The sequence below is a fragment of the Pantherophis guttatus genome, chromosome 2 (genome assembly GCF_059756535.1).
Source record: "Pantherophis guttatus breed Tessera chromosome 2, ASM5975653v1, whole genome shotgun sequence".
Taxonomy (NCBI): domain Eukaryota; kingdom Metazoa; phylum Chordata; class Lepidosauria; order Squamata; family Colubridae; genus Pantherophis; species Pantherophis guttatus.
Window position 1 is genome coordinate 140,638,068 of NC_142064.1, and position 18,776 is coordinate 140,656,843.

The window sequence follows — 18,776 nt, forward strand, 5'->3', positions numbered from 1 at the left end:
AGTTACACAACCCACAATATACCTTACAACCAGGAGACCTGATATTTACATTTGCCATATTCAGAAAAAGCCACGAGGAAAGATTCACCAGAGAACAAAAAAAACAAAACAAACCAAAACAAGCCACCAAAACCCCAAGCCCCCCTTTTTTTTTATTGAAAATGAAAAGCATGATAAGTAAAATGAGGATATACACAATTCAGCAGTTAGCAAGCTTTGATACATTATCAGTTTCTAAATTCTAAGCCTTAGCTTTCAGTCTAATCCCATGCCAACATATGCAGACTTTTATCCGCTCTACAACTACAGGGGTTAAGAAGCTGAGAAAAATCTTTCTGGGTAGGCCTCTCCTAAAGGCCAACAAAGGCTTCTGCCTGAAATATTATTTAAGCAAGATTCCCTGCTCTGCTTGTGCTTAAGGTAGGGCTTTGTTCTTAGAGAACTCCACACAGATTGCGAGTAATACTCAAAAACAGGCCTCCTCTAGTTTTCCCTCCAAATGGCGCAAAATGGTGGGGGGCTTTTTTCACCCGCACATAGTGTTTTGATAGTAGGATTTTTTTCTTTTATATATTTATATAAATTATTTTATATTAATATTCTTTTTATTTTAATTTTAACATTTATTTGTCCTCCCTCCAAACCTGATCCAAGGTACCTATTTAGATTTAGTGCGTCTTGAACTTTTAGGAGCCTTTCTCCACTCTGAATTGTATAGAATAGAGGAAACACTTTTCTTATTGCAGTGTATGCATTGTCACTGTTAATTCCTTAAAGTCAGAAATCTTATCTTAAGAGAAAGATGCTTTTTCTTCAATTACTTCACAGCGTATCCATAAATATGGGGACAAACTAAACAGACATGCAACGGGGCTATGATGTGTTGCAAGTTTAGTTTAGAAAAACCCGCATTCTCCAAATCTTTCCAGGTCTCTTTTAACACGCAGCACCCATCTGTCAAATATCTCCAAGTAGGGTCACAGACTTGTTGCCAGAAGTAGGTCCAGGTTGATCTGCCACCTGCTACATGTTCAATGAAATAGAATGCACCACCCTGGAAAAAGTAAAATAATACAACAAAGGATAATATAAAGCAGAACATTTCAAAATTACACAAATAATTCCCAGTGTATAGAGACAAAATGAAACTGGAATGCAATTTAGCCATTAATGATTTACAGGAGATTCAAGTTCTAGGAAAACTGCAGAATTGGCCTTTTTTTATTTAAGGATGGTGACGTAAGTAGAGGAACAAGTTCAATATATTTCTGAATATAAAACTCAAAATTTGAATAAATTGTTCTTTTATTTTTTATTTATATCCTTCATTATTTTAACAAATAACTCAAGGCGGAGTACACATCTAACACACTTTTCTCCTCCTATGTTCTCCACAACTTGCGAGGTAAGGTGGCCAAGGAGAGTGATTGACCCAAAGTCACCCAGCTACTTTCATGGCTAAGACAGGACTAGAACTCAATACATTAAGATACATGAAGAAAGCCAATTTACCTCTTCGGCTGAAAAAATGCTTTTAAAAGTAAAAAGAAAGCCTCTGATGATCACGCAGCTCAGCTGGGATCATCAAAGGGATCGTCAGCTGATGATCCCAGCTGAGTTGCCTGATCAGCAGAGTTTTTTTTTCTTTTAAATGCCTCTGACGATTCAAGCTGAGTTGCCTAATGAGCAGAGGCTTTTTTTCTTTTAAATGCCTCTGACGATCCAAGCTGAGTTGTCTGATCGGCAGAGGCTTTTAAAAGAAAAAAAGCCTCTGCCGATCAGGCAACTCAGCTGGATCATCAGAGCCTTTTGAAAGCATTTTTTACAACCTCTTCACCAAAGAGGTTGTAGCAAAAATGGTTTTAAAAGAAAAAGAAAATTGGCCACGCCCACCCAGTCACATAACCTCCACCACCAAGCCACGCCCACAGAACCGGTAGTAACAAATTTTAGATTTCACCACCATACAAATGCTACTTTTTAAATCGTGAAAAGCATTCACTCTAGATCAGTGGTCACCAACTGGTTGTCCACGGACCACTGGTGGTCCACAAGAAAATTTTGGTGGTCCGCGACGCACCCGGTTGAAGGAGCTGCTCAGGGATGACCAATGGCCAGTCCTGAGCTCTGGAATATGGGACTGGCCAGGCAGCTCATGATAGGGTTGTAAATCTCAGCTGTAGAGGGAGGTTCATGCAACTTGCAACTTTGCAGCACAGCCCTCGCCGGCCAGAATGAAGTAATGGTGCAAGGGAGGATGGCGGTGCAGGCGGGCCGAAGCAATGGATGGCGGGAACCCCAGGCTGTTTCTTCCCCCTGCTGTAGCTTCCTGTCGGCTGAACCCACCAGTGGCTGACCCTGCCCCTCACCCTCCCTTCCCAGTCACTCCTCGCCTGGCAAGGGAAGGGCGGGGGATGGAGATTCGCTCCATATTCCAGAGCCGGAGTGAAGCTTCATCTCTTGCTGGATTTTGCAGCTGTTTCTTCCGGCCCTTGTTGGTGCTTCATGCACCTCGGTCTCTCGTGGAGATGCTTGACTTCCTCTCAGCCCCAAGACACTGGCTGGCCCATGAGATGAGAGAGAGTAAGAGAATCAGAGAGAGAATCAGAGAGAGAATGAACGAGAGAGAAAGAGAGAAAGAGACAGAGACAGAGAAAATGAGAGAGAGAATGAAAGAGAGAGAGAATGAGAAAGTGGGAGAGAGAGAGAAAGAGGGGGAAGAGAGATGAGACAGAGAAAGGGGGAAAGAGAGAAAGAGAGAGAGAAAGGGAGAGTAGGGAGAGTGCCTGAAGGACCCCATCCTGTCACTGAGAGTCCAGGCGTTTCAGCAAGTGAAGCATTGGATTCGTATTAGTGGTCCGCAGCAAGGGTGGGTTCTAAAATTTTTTACTACCGGTTCTGTGGCTGTAGCTTATTTTGTGGGCATGGTTTGATGGTCCATGTGACAATTCTTTAGGATTTAGTAGAGGTACTGGTCTACCAGGCTTTTAACTGCTTGCAGAGCTGTACCGGTCTACTCATTTGTTTTTGGAGGCACCGGTCTACTCATTTGTTTTTGGAGGCACCGGTCTACTCATTTATTCTTGGAGGCACCGGTCTACTCATTTATTCTTGGAGGCACCGGTCTACTCATTTGTTCTTGGAGGCACCAGTCTACTATCACACTGCCTTTTAACACTGATCAGCTGTAGGGCGGCCCTTTGAAGCCCTGCGGCAACAGTTTTTTTCCTTCTAGCCAATCAGCTGGGACTCGGGAGGCAGCAAATAGATTGGGGCGGGGCCAAATAAAAGGTAAAAATAATGTGGTAAAAATAACAAATACCTTTGTTCGCAGCTCCCGAACAAAGAGAACCGATTCGGTGATGTCATATCATCACCGCTACCGGCTTGGCGGAATCAGGCAGAACCGGGAGGAACCCACCACTGGTCCATGGGATTTAAAATTATGAACTTGGTGGTCCCTGAGGTCCAAAAAGTTGGAGACCCCTGTTCTAGATACCATTATTATGAGAAAAGAAAAATTCCTTATACAAACTACTTATATAGATTCACAATTTTAATTGTTCACCTATTTTCCTTTTCTTCTATACTAAAATGTATCCTCTTGGCAGCTTTCGGTACCATTGATCATGGTATTCTCCTGGGGCGACTTCGGAGGATGGGAGTAGGAGGCCTTGTGCTATCCTGGTTCACTTCCTTCCTCTGCAGCCGCTCTCAGTCTGTGTTGATAGGAGGGAAGAGTTCCATCCCTCACCCATTGCTTTACAGCAGGGGTGAAATCCAGCGGATTTCTGACAGGTTCTGGAGAACTGGTAGTGGAAATTTTGAGTAGTTCGGAGAACTGGCAAATACCACCTCTGGCTGGCCCCAGAGTGGGGTGGGAATGGAGATTTTGCAAAATCCTTCCTCCTAGAGTGGAGTGGGAATGGAGATTTTGCAGTATCCTTCCCCTGGAGTGGGGTGGGAATGGAGATTTTGCAATATCCTACTCCTGGAGTGGAGTGCGAATGGAGATTTTGCAGTATCCTTCCCCTGGAGTGGGGTGGGAATGGAGATTTTGCAGTATCCTTCCCCTGCCATGCCCACCAAGCCACACCATGCCCATCAAGCCACACCCACAGAACCGGTAGTAAAAAAAATTGGATTTCACCACTGCTTTATGGTAGTCTTGGTACTCTCTCCACACCTGTTCAACATTTATATGAAGCTGCAGGGTGAGATCATCCGTCACCATGGACTGAGGTATCACCAATATGCTGATGTATACTCAGCTGTATGTCTCGGCCCGTGATGAGTTAAGTGATGCCATGTCCTCCCTCTTGCAGTGCCTAGAGGCTGTTAGGGGCTGGATGGGGAGCAACGGGTGGAAACTAAACCCTTGCAAGATCGAGTGTCTCTGGATTTGGGGTTCATTGGCTCAGGGAGAATTGCTACCTTTGGTCTTTGATGGGTTGGCATTACCTCAAACAAACCCTGTTTGTAATTTAAGGGTTTTCCTGGATTGATGACTCCTGCTCAAAGGAGTCTTTCCCCAACTGTGGTTTGTGCACCACTTACACCCTTTCCTGGATGAACAATCCCTACTCACAGTCACTCATACCCTAGTCACTTCCCATCTTGACTATTGCAACAAGTTCTACATGGGGCTACCCTTGAAGAGCATCCGGAAGCTCCAGTTGGTGGAAAATGCAGCGGCCCGCATGGTTTTGTGCAGACCCTGGTGTGCACATGTATTACCTCTCCTGCGGGAGCTGCATTGGTTGCTGATTTGCTCCCGGGTGCAATTCAAGATGCAGGTTGTCAGCTTTAAAGCCCTTCATGGCTCGGGACCAGGTTATCTGAGGGACTGTCTCTTGCCAGTCACAGCTACCTGACCCATCAGAGCGGGAAGGCAGGGAATGTTAGAAGAGCCTGTAGTACAGTGGACTAAAGCACTGTTATTAACAACTGCTGCTTGCAATTACTGCAAGTTCAAATCTCACCAGGCTCAAGGTTGACTCAGCCTTCCATCCTTTCAAAGGTAGGTGAATTGAAGACCCAGATTGTGGGGGCAATAAGCTGACTTTGTATAAATATACAAAAGTATGAAGGCTATTGCTTAACGCGTTTTAAGCCGCTCTGAGTCTCCAGAGAAGGGCGGCATATAAATTAAAGCCAAAAAAATAAAAAATAAAAAATGTTGCGGGTCCCATCCCTGAGGGAGGCACACCTGGTGGGACCCAGAAGAAGGGCTTTTTCCGTGGTGGCTCCCCATCTCTGGAACATCATTCCCCCAGAGATTAGAATGGCCCCCACTCTAATACTGTTTGGGAAGGCGCTGAAGATCTGGTTCTGCCAGCGGGCCTGGGGAACCTAAAGTGGAATGGAGCCCATTTAAATGGCTTGTGTGATCTGAAGTCGCCAGGCCAGGCCAGGCCAGGCCAGGGGGTGGGAGGTGGGGGGTGATTTTGTTAAATTGTACTATATTAATTTATTGGATTCTTTTTGTTAGTTTTTATTGTTTTAAATGTGGTTTTATATTCTGTAATATATTCCACCATGGGCGAATAGACAGCAATATAAATTCAATAAATAAATAAATAAGTAAATAAATAAATGTTGCAGTTTCTCTTTTAAGTTCATTTTATTTGCCCTTCACTGCGTCTTCCTAAATTTAGAATATCATTTTAAGATGCAATAACCAAAATTTCAAAAGAATGATAGAGAGAATAAAATAAACCTCATATCTTGAAAAGCGGAAATGGTAGAAGGATGATGTTTTTAAATTGTTTAAGTGGGTTGCCTTTCTCTAGGTTTAGAGTTTATATTAACCTTCAAAAGGGTTCACAAAATTTTAAGCATCACTGTATAATTATTAAATTTTTATGTCGCCCATCTCCCTTACAAGGTGATTTTGGGTGGCTTACAAGTTATAAAACAAGTAAAAAATAATTAAAATATTAAAGTTACACAGATTAAAATATTATTAAAAACTATAGTAAACTCTACTAAAACCGAAACTAAGAGAGTTAAGAGATGAACGGGATGAGGATGAGGTCTGTATTATTGTTAATTAAAATTTTAAATAAAGTTTAAAGCCACCCGGAATCACCTTGAATTTTGAGATGGGCGGCTTATAAATTTTATAAATTTCTGTATTAAAGTTTTAAATAAACTTTAAATTCTATAATTTAAATTCTATAAATAAATTGCTGTATTGTTAACTAAAGTTTTAAATAAAGTGGAAAGCCGCCCAGAGTCACCTTGAACCATGAGTTGAATAGCATATAAATTTAATAAACCGTAAGGAAAACCACATTTGGCACTAATAGATGCAAGAAAAAAATATCTAAAACTTTGGAGCAGCTCATCCCCTTTGCATTCTGCTCACATGTACTTTGAATTTGTTCCCCAAAAGTGACAATTGGAAGTATAAATAACAAATGCTGGGTTTATAGAAAAGTTGGAACTGCTGGCATTGAATCTTTTCCTGAAAAAACAAAATCAGAGCATTGGAATATTGTGAGCCTTGTGACTCATTCTTAAACTTCATGTTGCCAGGATTGTTCCTATGCTTGATCATCTCTTACCACTAACATTAAAGTTATGCATATATTCCTTGAAGTTGTTGTACAGAGTTAGAAACGCAGGGCAGGCAGGAAAGGTGCGGTTGCTTTAAGTGGGAATCCAGTTTAAGTCCAGCCCGAAAATCAGCAGCATAAAGAGCAGCAGAGAGGTGCTGTTTTAATGGGATCTAAAGCCCTTGCTCCCATGCACCCCTGCACAGTCCCCATTATTTTCAAAGCATGCACACCAGCCTTATGCCCATTATTTGGTGGTCTGGACAGACCAGACCTTCCCTCTTTGCCCTTTGACTTACTGGTCTGAGCACTCGCAGAACCTCCTTCAAGGCAGCCTGGGTGCTGTTCACAGAACAAAACACCAGCGTGCCAACCACCACGTCCATAGAGTTGTCCGACACCGAAGACATGTTCTCGGCGGGGCTGACCAAAAAATTCTCGAACTGGAGGTGTGTGTTCTGAGCCATGCCCTGCAGGAGGAAATTTCTAAAGTTGGGATTGTAGTCCAGGCAGGTCACACGAGTGTTGGGGGGATAAAACTGAAAGTTGGCACCAGTGCCCACGCCAATCTCTAGCAGATGGAGCTTTCCCGAGGAGTTGGCAAAGTCCTGCATGTCCTTGAACAGCGCCTCCTTTTCCTTGTGCATTTTCATATGGTAGAGTTTGCTGAACTGGTTCATGAAAACTGGGAAAGTTCTTTTACAAATAGGATCCCATAAGCCAAAATAGGCAAGCACATAGATGGGCAGGATGAAGATTTTCATGCATTGTTGTAAGATGAGAATCAGCATCGTTGCCGGACTAGGAAGAGAAACCCTTCTTGCTTGACTCCTCTCAATGATTTGCTTTAAATACTCCCTGCTATGCCCTGTTCCTTTAATGATGTTTCGTAAGCAAACCGTCCACATCCAGTTCCCAGTTGGGATCTGTTCCAGTTCTTCCTTAAAGGAACAATAACTCTTTCTGTCACTTAAAAAAAATAAATCTTTCAGCTGTACAATTTGAGATGAACACTGTTTGAATGGTGTGGGAGTAGGAATGGATTTCCAGAGAAAAAATTGCAGACAACGGGAACCAGCACCACTACTCAGGTGACCCCGAGGACATAGATAAGTGTCCAAGAGCTTCAACGACCTTCGGATGCAGATGACCAGCTATCTGCAAGGAATATAAATCCTTCCATTCCCCACTATCCCGTCAGAGCTGAAGAAGCTTCTTGGATGAGAAGTGAAACATTTTCAAAGAAAAGCACCTTTGGGACTTTCAGTCACTTGTTGAAAAAAAAAAGAAGAAAAGACCCAGTTGGTGTTGTAATTTACAACATTTGAATTTGATTTAAAATGCAGCTTATTCTTTATAGAGCTTAGAGAAAATTAATAATTAAATAAATTCAAGACAGAAGGTGACAAGCCGTGAGCATGTGCAGAAGGCGCACGCTCACATTTTTGGTCCTGGGTGAACTGCTTTTTAATTCGTGTGCCACCCACCTCTGGGTGTGGAGTTTCCTGCCTAAGCAGGGGGTTGGACTAGAAGACCTCCAAGGTCCCTTCCAACTCTTTTATGGACTTTTTGCCTTGGAAGAGCAAGAGAAGCAGGAAAGCACCCCCCCCCCGAGGTTTTTTGTTCCTTTCAACCATTTTTTCTCCTCTCTGCTTACTTGAACTGAGCTAGCCCGAGAAAAGGGGGGTAAATAGCAATCGCATTTAGATTTATATGCTGCTTCACAGTGCTTTACAGCCCTCTCCAAGCAGTTTACAGAGTCCACATATTGCCCCCAACAATTTATGTCCTCATTTTATCCACCTCAGAAGGATGGGAGGCTGAGTCAACCTTGAGCCTGGTGGGATTTGAACTGCCAAATTGCAGTCAGCAGAAGTAGCCTGCACTACTGCATTCTAACCACTGCACCCCCGAGGCTCCTGTCACTGAGGTAAAGGGGTGACATTCCATAGCTGCTCTTGCAGTCTTGGCTTTCACTGTTTTTTTTTTTTTCCTGGTTCTGTTACAATTTTGATTCCCCCGCCCCTCTTGAAGTCTTTGAGGTTTAAAATGCTTAGTTAAATATATATAAAAGAAATGATTTTGAAAGGAAGGAGGAGTTGAAGAAATTTCTAGGATTGACTGGATGTTGTAGGCTGTGAATAGATAATTATGCTAAGGGAATAGCTTTGAGGGTTTTAACCCAGAAGTGGGGAGGAAAGAGGCAGCCAGTGGCATTTTTGTCTAATTGTTAGACTCTGTCTGTCAAGGATTTCCAGACGGTGCTCAAGCAGTGGTGGCTGTGGCAGTTTTAATGAGGGAAAGCAGAAAATTGACTTTTGGAGGAGCCCTGGTGCCCCACCTCATGTGATGGCGATCTTGAACAACAATAACAAAAAAAAGTCAGTTGATGGCTGACTTTTGAAATATGAGAATGTGCTTATGGAACAAAATGATTTAGTATTAACCAGTGATATTAGCTTGCATCCAGCTCAATTTTAAGAGGAGATTTAGAAGGATGATTGGATGTTGGTGCTGAGAAGGGTTAATTTGTTTCTAGATGGGAAGAGAAAGGGGCAAAGGAGTTTTGGTAGAAGCTAGAAAGTTATGTCTTAAATCAAGCTTTGAATTCCTTTGAAGCTCGAGGCAATAATTTAGCTGACTTGGAAGCCAGGATGGCAGCGGCAGAAGAAGGAATTAGAGAAATTGTGAGCAGTAGAAAGTGGAGGAGGTAAATGGATAGTGGCAAATGTTGATTTTGGGAAGTCTATATCAGGGTAGTCATTGGGGACTAATGTATGATATGATTTGTTTTTAGAAGCTTATGGATGCTGTGGATTGTATAGAGTACTTAAACAAATATGTGACAAATGTATAGTATGTAAAAGACTACAAAATGAGTTGGTTCTGTGATTGTAACTGTATCACTTAAAGTTGCTGTTGTTATTCTTGTTGTGATTGTGGACTGATACACGCCTGTGGGGAATAGTGGGACACTGTGATTGTGGAAATGTGCAAAGGATTTCTCCCCATAGAAACTCTATATATTGGGGCATTGAACAAATATGTGACAAATGTATAGTATGTAAAAGAGTTAATAAAGAGTTAAAAAGAGTTAATAAAGAGTTAATAAACAAGTTCTACAACATAAAGAAAAGGGAGAGTGACATCTAGCATGAGGCCATTTCAATGCATTCAAGTTGATTTTACTGAACTACCTCGAGTGGGGAGACTTAAATATTTATTGGTGAGAGTGGCTCTCTTGACTGGATGAGTTGAAGTTTATCCAACCATGAGGGCCACTGCAGGAGTAGTCACCAAAATTATACTGGAATGGATAATACCTAGATATTGAATAATAGCAGCAACATACAGCAACCAAGGGACTCCTTTTACTGCAAAAGTGCTTCAATCGATCATGGAGGCAGTGGCAATTAAGTGGCAATATCACTTGGACAGCAGTTCAAACTAAAGACAAAGGGTGGACCCACTACACATGTGTAAAAGGACCAGTGGAAGAACTTCAAGAGTGGAACGTGATTCCTAGAGAAGACCCACTGAGAATAAAAATTACCAAAAACTGATGTGGTCATTGTGGTATGAATGGGTTTTGTTTGTGATTTTTCTCGTTGCAGGAATAGCAACTTTTTGGTCTTTCCGGCCTGAGTGGTGGTCAATGTTATTCCATCTGAAGATCTCAAAAGAAGCTGTGGAACTTCTCACCCTACAAAATGTGTTGGTTCTGTGATTGTAGCTGTATCACTTAAAGTTGCTTTTGTTATTCTTGTTGTGATTGTGGACTGATACACGCCTGTGGGGAATAGTGAGACACTGTGATTGTGGAAATGTGCAAAGGATTTCTCCCCATAGAAACTCTATATATTGGGGCATTGAATCAGATCAACCTGACTTGAACACAGTAGTCCTAGGAGATAGTGATATCATGATATCTGAAGATATAGAATGGATTGATTTAATGCAATAGTTAAATATTTGGGAATAATTTTGTTCATTGGTAGGAATAATAAGACGAGAATATAATGCAATGATAAGTGTGAAAAATTATATTATATTACAAGCAAGGGCATTTTCTTCATTTAATGTAACCTTTCAGGTAGATATTTGCTCCATAATACCATGCTCAAATAATGAGAAGCAGTATAATGCACAAGTATATTAGTGCATTGCAACTACAGAAATGGGCTTGTGAAGGAGGGGAGCACTGTCCTGGGAGGACAAATACTCAGGATTGACCCAGTAATCTGGCACTGAAAACATCTATAATAGGGCGTATATGTTTTGCTAGAAAAGAATCTAGCCAGTATAATAGTGTTGGCTTTGTACTAACTGATTGGAAGGAAATAATGCCACTATCAGTTGGTGGTCTGGAATTAGCCCGGCATTTCCTAGTAACCCATTTGAAAATATCCCTAGACTGAGTGGGTTAGGGACGGATGTGGTAACTCTTAACTGGAATGCTCCAGATGGATGTGTGGAAAGTTTGCCTATGTGCAAATGCCTAGCCGATGGTATGGAGCATGTGCATTAGGAACTGTGAAACCAAGGTTTTTTTCTACTGCCCATACAACAAGGTGACAAACTGGATGTACCTGATTATGAGGAAGTAGGCCACGGATATAAGAGAAAGTTGAGAATGGAGGATGATGTGTGGCCTCCAGAAAGAATAATTCAGGTATACTGACCAGCCACCTGGGCAGACGACGGAATGTATGGTTATAGAACTCCCATTTATCTTCTGAATAGAATTATATGGCAGTGGAGGGATTCAGCCTGTTCAAGTCGGTTAGGTGAACTGGTAGTTAAGTTGCTGGCTGGCCCCTCCCCTTCACATCCCTTCCAGGAGTCCCCACGTGCCCCATTTTGGCTCCCAGATAAGTGCAGGGAGGCCTCCTAGGCCCAAAACGGGAGTGGAGGGTCACACCACACCCCACAGCCCATTTTCACTCCCAGGACGCTTCAGGGAGGCCTCCTACGCCCAAATCAGGGCGCAGGGGGGTGCGGCGCAGGGCCTCGGCGGCCTGTTTTTGCTCCCAGGAGGCTACAGGGAGGCCTATCTTGTAAGGTTGGGGAGACCCAATGGATCTATTTGCTGCTTCCCAGATGATTGGCGTGGTCTTCTTTTGTTCCTTTCAAAGGAGAATGGAGATGGAAAGCAGGTTAGTGGGGTGGGGAGGGAATGGGGATTTTGCAATATCCTACCCCTGCCATGCCCAACAAACCACACCCACCAAGCCATGCCCACAGAACTGGTAGTAAAAATGTTTGAATCCCACCACTGTTATAAGGTTATAGGCAGTGCTTGAAATAATAACAAATGAAACTGCTATTGCTTTACATTTAATAGCTAAACAGGATACTCAGTTTATAACAGCAATATATCAGAATAGACTTGCTTTACACTATTTGCTAGCAAAAGAAGGAGGTGTCTGTGGAAAATTTAATCTCACAAATTGTGGTTTGCAAATAGATGATCACGGGCAAGCTATAGAGGAGATAACTGCCAAAGTGGGGAAAGTCATTCATGTCCCGGTACAGATTTGGACTGGTGTAGTTGATACTCCTGGTTTGGCAGTCTCTTCTCTGACTGGAAAAGGATTGGGTTTCTAGTGTTGTTAACTTAGGGTATAAAAAGCGCTTATTTCAGGGTTCAAAAAAATATAAGACAGGGTCTTATTTTGGGGAAAACACTGTAGTACCTGCTGCCTTAAAACTTTTTGAGGCCAAAACATTGGCACAAATTCTACATGGGCCACAATCAGGAATCCTGGTAATGAGTCTAATGCAAGACTCATTAGAAACCATACAATCCAAATGCTTGTGAGCTATCTTAGCTGCACCCAAAGGAACTTCAAAAGCCCAGTTAAGAATTGAGACAGGCATGCCTCAAATTCAGGTAAGAACCTGGAAGATGATGATCATTCATTGGCTAAAAATGCATTTTTTTCCAGAGGGACTGTCCCCGCTAGTGTTGACTGATAACTTTCCTTCCCCCTGGAAACAGACAATAGACCACAAGCTGGGCTCTTATGGGCTCTGACCGGTATTCTTAATGTCCCTAGGCTTTGACCAAGCAAAGAAAGTCATAATCAATAGAATGAAGGACATGGAGTTTCAAGAAGAACTAAATAGGTTACTTCTCCACAGTAGGGACAGAATCAAACAGAGTCAGGTAGTGCATTCCAGGCATTGACCACTCTTGCTGAAGTCGCATTTTCTGTAATCGAATTTGGAGCGGTTTACATTGAGTTTGTATCTATTGTGTGGTCATGTATTATTGCGATTAAAGCTGAAGTAGTCATTGACAGGTAGTATGTTGTAGTGGATAATTTTGTGTACTATGGTTAGGTCAGACTGTAGGTGGCGTAGTTCTAGCTTGTCCAAACTTAAAATTTCAAGCCTGGTGGCATAAGGTATAACACAATTGAAATATTGATGACAAAATAGGCACCGCAGCAAGACAGCATACATTTGTTTGTTGACAGAGATGATCTCCACATGGAAGAAGTAGCTCAGATGAATTTTTCTTTTCTAGCCACATATTACAAGTGTTCAAAGAGAGCAAGTGGACCATTTGCTGGCTCCCTTGGGAGACTTATTGAAAACATAACACCTGGCCTTCTTTTGCTGTTTCCAGGGCAGCCCTGTGGGTCAGATCTAAGCACCCCATGGGCTGGATCCGGTCTGCTGATCTTGAATTTGATATCCCTGATTCCATTCACCATTTGAAATGTTGCATTTAGAAACAGAATACCATACATTTGTATGCAAATCCTATTAGATGCTATGCACTTGCCTTGCGTTTGACCTCCATTTTTCAATTATCACCTGGAAAAGAGGCTGCTTAAGACAAGCTAGGTCTTCCCATTTACTGTTGCAGGTTATGAGATAACTAACAAGGTTTTTATTTAAAACCCAATTAATTATTTCCCTCTTTTGCTGTAGCAGATGCCCAAAAGCACCTGATACTTAATCGTCATTAATGCGTAACCTTCCCTTACTAGTGCCTAAACTAAATGGCTCAGGGAAGAGAAAGGTTGCAGGGTTTTAAAAGCTCCCAACAAGAGCAACCCCTTTATGAGTTGAATTCCAAATTCCAGAGGCTGGCACTTGGGGTCACTCTGGCAATTAAGGAAGGGCCCCTGGTGCTGTAAGTTGTTGTTGTTGTTGTTGTTGTTGTTGTTGTTGTTTTTGTTGTTGTTGTTTTTTTTTTTTTTGTTGTTGTTATTATTATTATTATTATTATTATTATTATTATTAGTATTATTATTATTATTATTATTAATTAAATTTGTATACCGCCCTACTCCCGAAGGACTCAGGGCGGTGAACAGCCAGATAAAATACATATAATACAAATGTTAAAAAGCATTAAAATACAATTAAATAATTTGGTCCAGAAAATGAACTTTTTGCAGCTTTTTGCAGCTAATTAACCTAGCGGAAGCTGTTAACAGGGGCTGTTTTTTCTATTTTTGCAGGCATGGGTCTGCTCTTTTTTTTTTTTAACACTGATCAGCTGTAGGTCGGCCCTTTGAAGCCCCGCGGCAAGAGTTTAAAGAGTTTTTTTTTCCCTCTAGCCATCAGCGGGGATTCAGGAGGCAGCCGGGACTCAGAAGGCAGAATGAAAAATCGGGACTTTTTTAAAACGCCGCGGGACGCGGGACAAATTGCTCAAAAGCGGGACTGTCCCGCCAAAAGCGGGATGTCTGGTCACCTTAAACATGGAGGACTGAGTGATGCCAAAGCAAAATGGCGGGAGGCTTTTTTCACTCCCACCTAGTCTTTTGATAGTAGGATTGTTTTTTCTTTTACATATTTATATAGATTATTTTATATTAATATTCTTTTTATTTTTATTTTAACATATATTTGCCCTCCCTCCAAACTTAATCCAAGTTAGCCATTTAGGTTTAGTGCAGCCTGAACTTTTAGGAGCCTTTCTCCACTCTAAATTGTATAGAATAAACACTTTTCTTATTACAGCATATGCATTGTCACTGTTAATTCCTCTAATTCTAATTAAGAGATGCTTTCTCTTAAATTACTTCACAGCGTATCCATAAATTTGGGAACCAGTTACACTTGGGGGCAACGGGGCTATGATGTGTTCCAAGTTCAGTTTAGAAAACCCTGCGTTCTCCAAATCTTTCCAGGTCTCTTTTAACAAGGAGCACCCATCTCCCACATGTCTCCAAGTAGGCTCACAGACTTGTTGCCAGAAGTAGGTCCAGGTTGATCTGCCAGCTGCTACATGTTCAATGAAATAGAATGCACCACCCTGGAAAAAATAAAATAATATAAAAAAGATCATAGAAAGCAGAATGCTTTGAAATTACATAAAAATTCACACTGTAATCAAGACTGTTGTTATACAACTTTCTGGGGATATGAACTCTTAGTGACTAGAAGAACAGTTTTTAACTTCTGCAGGGAAATGGCAGATTTGGGGCAGCATTTAAAACTTCTATTTAAAGGTCTTTAGTCTATTTACTTAAGATATCGTGCTGTACAGATGCTTCTGCAGGATCAGGGACTAGCCAAACCACCTCCCAAAGTAGTGTTGTGCAACAACAGACATAACCATATTGGCACAGCCTTTGCTGTTTCAGCATAATGCTTCCACCCCCTCATGTTTTCCTCAAGTAACCAACCGTCCTTGTCCTCCTTCTACAGTGTCAGCTTCATTTATTCTGGTTCCTTCTCAGTTTTCCTCCAAATCAAACTTGATCCCTGGTGATTTGATGCAGACTTCCACACGCGGAAAGCACTTTTGGAAACCATTCAAAAGCGCTTTCTCATTTCACAGAGATGTTGTTTTAACTTTTCAATCTAGCTTCAACCTAATGTTTTCTGGAAACGTCTCACTGAAGTACCAACCAGGCCCCTATCTCAGGCCAGAAGCTTGCTGCCATTTACTAACATTAAAGTTATGGATATACTCCTTGAAGTTGTTGTACAGAGTCTGAAAATGATTCAGAAACCCAAGGCAGGCAGGAAAGGTGCAGTTGCTTTAAGCAGGAATCCAGTTTAGGTTCATCCTGAAAATCAGCAGCACAAAGAGCAGCAGAGAGGTGCTGTTTTCGTGGGATCTAAAGCCCTTGCTCCCATGCACCCCCGCATAGTGCCCATTATTTTCAAAGCATGCACACCTGCCTTGTGCCCATTATTCGGTGGTCTGGACATTCGAGACTTTTAACTTTCCCTCTTTGCCTTTTGACTTACGGGTCTGAGCACTCGCAGAACCTCCTTCAAGGCAGCCTGGGGGCTGTTCACAGAGCAAAACACCAGCGTGCCAACCACCACATCCACAGAGTTATCCGACACTGAAAACATGTTCTCGGCGGAGGCGACCACAAAATTCTCGAACTGGAGGTGCGTGTTCTGAGCCATGCTCTGGAGGAGGACATTTCGAAAGTTGGGATTGTAGTCCACGCAGATCACATGAGAGTTGGGGGGATAAAACTGAAAGTTGGTGCCAGAGCCCACGCCAATCTCTAGCAGGTGGAGCTTTCCCGAAGAGTCGGCAAATTCCTGCATGTTCTTGAACAGCGTTTCCTTTTCCTTGTGCATTTTTTTATTGTAGATTTTGCTGTACTGGTTCATCAAAACTGGGAGAAGTCTTTTACAAATAGGATCCCATAAACCAAAATAGGCAAGCACATGGATGGGCACGAAGAGGATTTTCATGCATTGTTGGAAGATGAGAATCAGCATCGTTGCCAGACTAGGAAGAGAAACCCTTCTTGCTTGACTCCCTCAATGATTTGCTTTAAATACTCCCTGCTACACTCTGTTCCTTTAATGATGTGTAACATTCTGTTCCCAATTGGAATCTATTCCAGTTCTTCTTCTTCTTCTTCTTCTTCTTCTTCTTCTTCTTCTTCTTCTTCTTCTTCTTCTTCTTCTTCTTCTTCTTCTTCTTCTTCTTCTTCTTCTTTTTTTTTCAACTTTCCACATTTTCAAAGAAAGAACAATAAAGTCCTGTTGCCTCCTGAAAAAGCACCTTTGGGACTTTCAGTCACTTGTTGAAAAAAAAAAAGACTCAGTTGGTGTTGTAATTTACAACATTTGAATTTGATTTAAAATGCAGATTGTTCTTTATAGAGCTTAGACAAAATTAATAATTAAATAAATTTAAAAGACAGAAGGTGACAAGCAAGAGGGAAACAGCACAACTACTTAACTCATTTTTTGCATCTGTCTTTACACAAAGGGAAAAAACAGTCCAACTATCAAAAACAGCACCACAAAAAAAAAAAAAAAAAAAAAAAAAACCAAACAGTTTAGGAGCACAGGTTAAAATAGGGAAGAAAATGGTAAGTGAGCATCTGTCTACCCTAGAAGAGTTCAAATCACCAGGACCAGATGGATTACACCCCAAGGTTCTGAAGGAACTGGCAGAAGAGATCTCAGAACCACTGAACTATATCTTTCAAAGATACTGCAGCACCAGGGAACTGCCAGAGGACTGGAAAAAAGCTGATGTAGTTGCCATCTTCAAAAAAGGAAAAAAGAAATAGATCCAGGAAACTACAGACTTATCAGCCTGACCTCAGCACCAGGGAAGATGATGGAAAAGATAGTCAAGCAACGAATCAGTAAACACCTAGAAGCTAACAAAGTAATAACTAAAAGCCAACATGGGTTTGTCAAAAACAGATTATGCCAGACTAATCTTATTGCATTCTTTGACAAAGTGACAAAATTAGTGGACCAGAGGAATGCTGTCGATATAATTTACTTGGACTTCAGTAAGGCATTTGATAAAGTAGACTATAACCTACTACTTCATAAAATACAAAAATGTGGATTAGACATTATCCCATCAGATGAAGTCATAACCGGCTGACCAACCGCCTTTAACGTGTAGTCCTCAATGGACTACATGGAGGGAAGTATGCAGTGGGGTACCCCAAGGCTCTGTTTTGGGCCCAGTACTCTTCAGCATCTTCATCAATGATTTGGACGAGGGGATAGATGGGGAACTCATCAAATTTGCAGATGACACCAAGCTAGCAGGAATAGCCAACACTCCAGGCTTAAGGTTTAAGACAGGCTTAAGATACAGAAGGATCTTGACAGACCTGAACATTGGGCGCTATCTACCAAAATGAAATTCAATGGTGACAAAAGTAAAGTTCTACATTTAGGCAAGAAAAACAAAATGTATAGGTACAGTATATGTGGTACTGTTAGGAAATGATTTTACCTAACTTGTTGGGTTGGCAATATATAAACCATGAATATAGCTTTAAGACTGCTGTATTGCTGTATTGCATCATACTGTGTCCTGATTGGTTAGCTCTGTAGCCAATGTCCTTAAAAGGGAACTAGAAACATGGTTTGTTTCTCTTTGCTTCTTTTGCTGATATCTTTGCTGTTTTTGCTGTGTGCTCTTTGCTGTGTTTGCTACTGTTTGCAAATATAGAAGAACTGTTTATCGTGTATGACAACAACGACTGGTAAGAAGACTTTGTTATTGGACTATCCCTGAACTATTGTATTACTATCTACTGCTTTATATGTCAATGACCTGGACTGTTTATTGGACTGTGCCTTATTACTATTTCATGAAAGTAAACACAACTCACAAATCTGTGTGTTGGCTGTGTTATTTCCTAACCACTCTCAATCGCTTTTCATGTGCAGACCCTTGCTACTCAAGGGTTGCTCTGCGAATTCCTCAACAGGTACCTTGCTCAATAGTAGTGAAAGGGATCTTGGAGTCCTAGTGGACAATCACTTCAATATCAGCCAGCAGTGTGCTGCAGCTGCAAAAAAAGCCAACACAGTTCTAAGCTGCATAAACAGAGAGATAGAATCAAGATCACTTTATAATGCCTTGGTAAGGCCACACTTGGAATACTGCATCCAGTTTTGGTTGCCACGATGTAAAAAAGATGTTGAGACTCTAGAAAGAGTGAAGGGAAGAGCAACAAATCTGATTAGGGGACTGGAGGCTAAAACATATGAAGAACAGTTGCAGGAACTGGGTATGTCTAGTTTAATGAAAAGAAGACTTTGGGTGACATGACAGCAGTGTTCCAATATCTCAGGGGCTGCCACAAAGAAGAGGGAGTCAAACTATTCTCTAAAGCACCTGAGGATAAAACAAGAAGCAAAGGGGTGGAAACTAATCAAGAAGTATCTTAGAACTAAGGATAAATTTCCTGACAGTTAGAACAATTAATCAGTGGAACAACTTGCCTCCAGAAG

The 18,776-nt window shown here is 41.7% G+C and overlaps 2 protein-coding genes across 2 annotated transcripts; both read right to left on the minus strand.

Annotated features, from left to right (window-relative positions):
- Window positions 1-602: 602 nt before the first annotated feature.
- LOC148115360 (thiol S-methyltransferase TMT1A-like) lies at window positions 603-7,383 on the minus strand. The gene is made up of 2 exons (XM_087886937.1): window positions 6,860-7,383; window positions 603-1,054 (listed from the first exon to the last, which is right to left on the minus strand). Exons 1-2 carry the CDS (start codon window positions 7,349-7,351, stop codon window positions 818-820), a joined length of 729 nt encoding a protein of 242 aa, XP_087743063.1. The 5' UTR covers window positions 7,352-7,383; the 3' UTR covers window positions 603-817.
- A 7,021-nt stretch (window positions 7,384-14,404) lies between these two features.
- LOC148115361 (thiol S-methyltransferase TMT1A-like) lies at window positions 14,405-16,386 on the minus strand. Its single transcript, XM_087886939.1, has 2 exons — window positions 15,783-16,386; window positions 14,405-14,838 (listed from the first exon to the last, which is right to left on the minus strand). The coding sequence occupies exons 1-2, from the start codon at window positions 16,272-16,274 to the stop codon at window positions 14,602-14,604; spliced, it is 729 nt and encodes a 242-aa protein (XP_087743065.1). The 5' UTR covers window positions 16,275-16,386; the 3' UTR covers window positions 14,405-14,601.
- Between the last annotated feature and the right edge of the window lie 2,390 nt (window positions 16,387-18,776).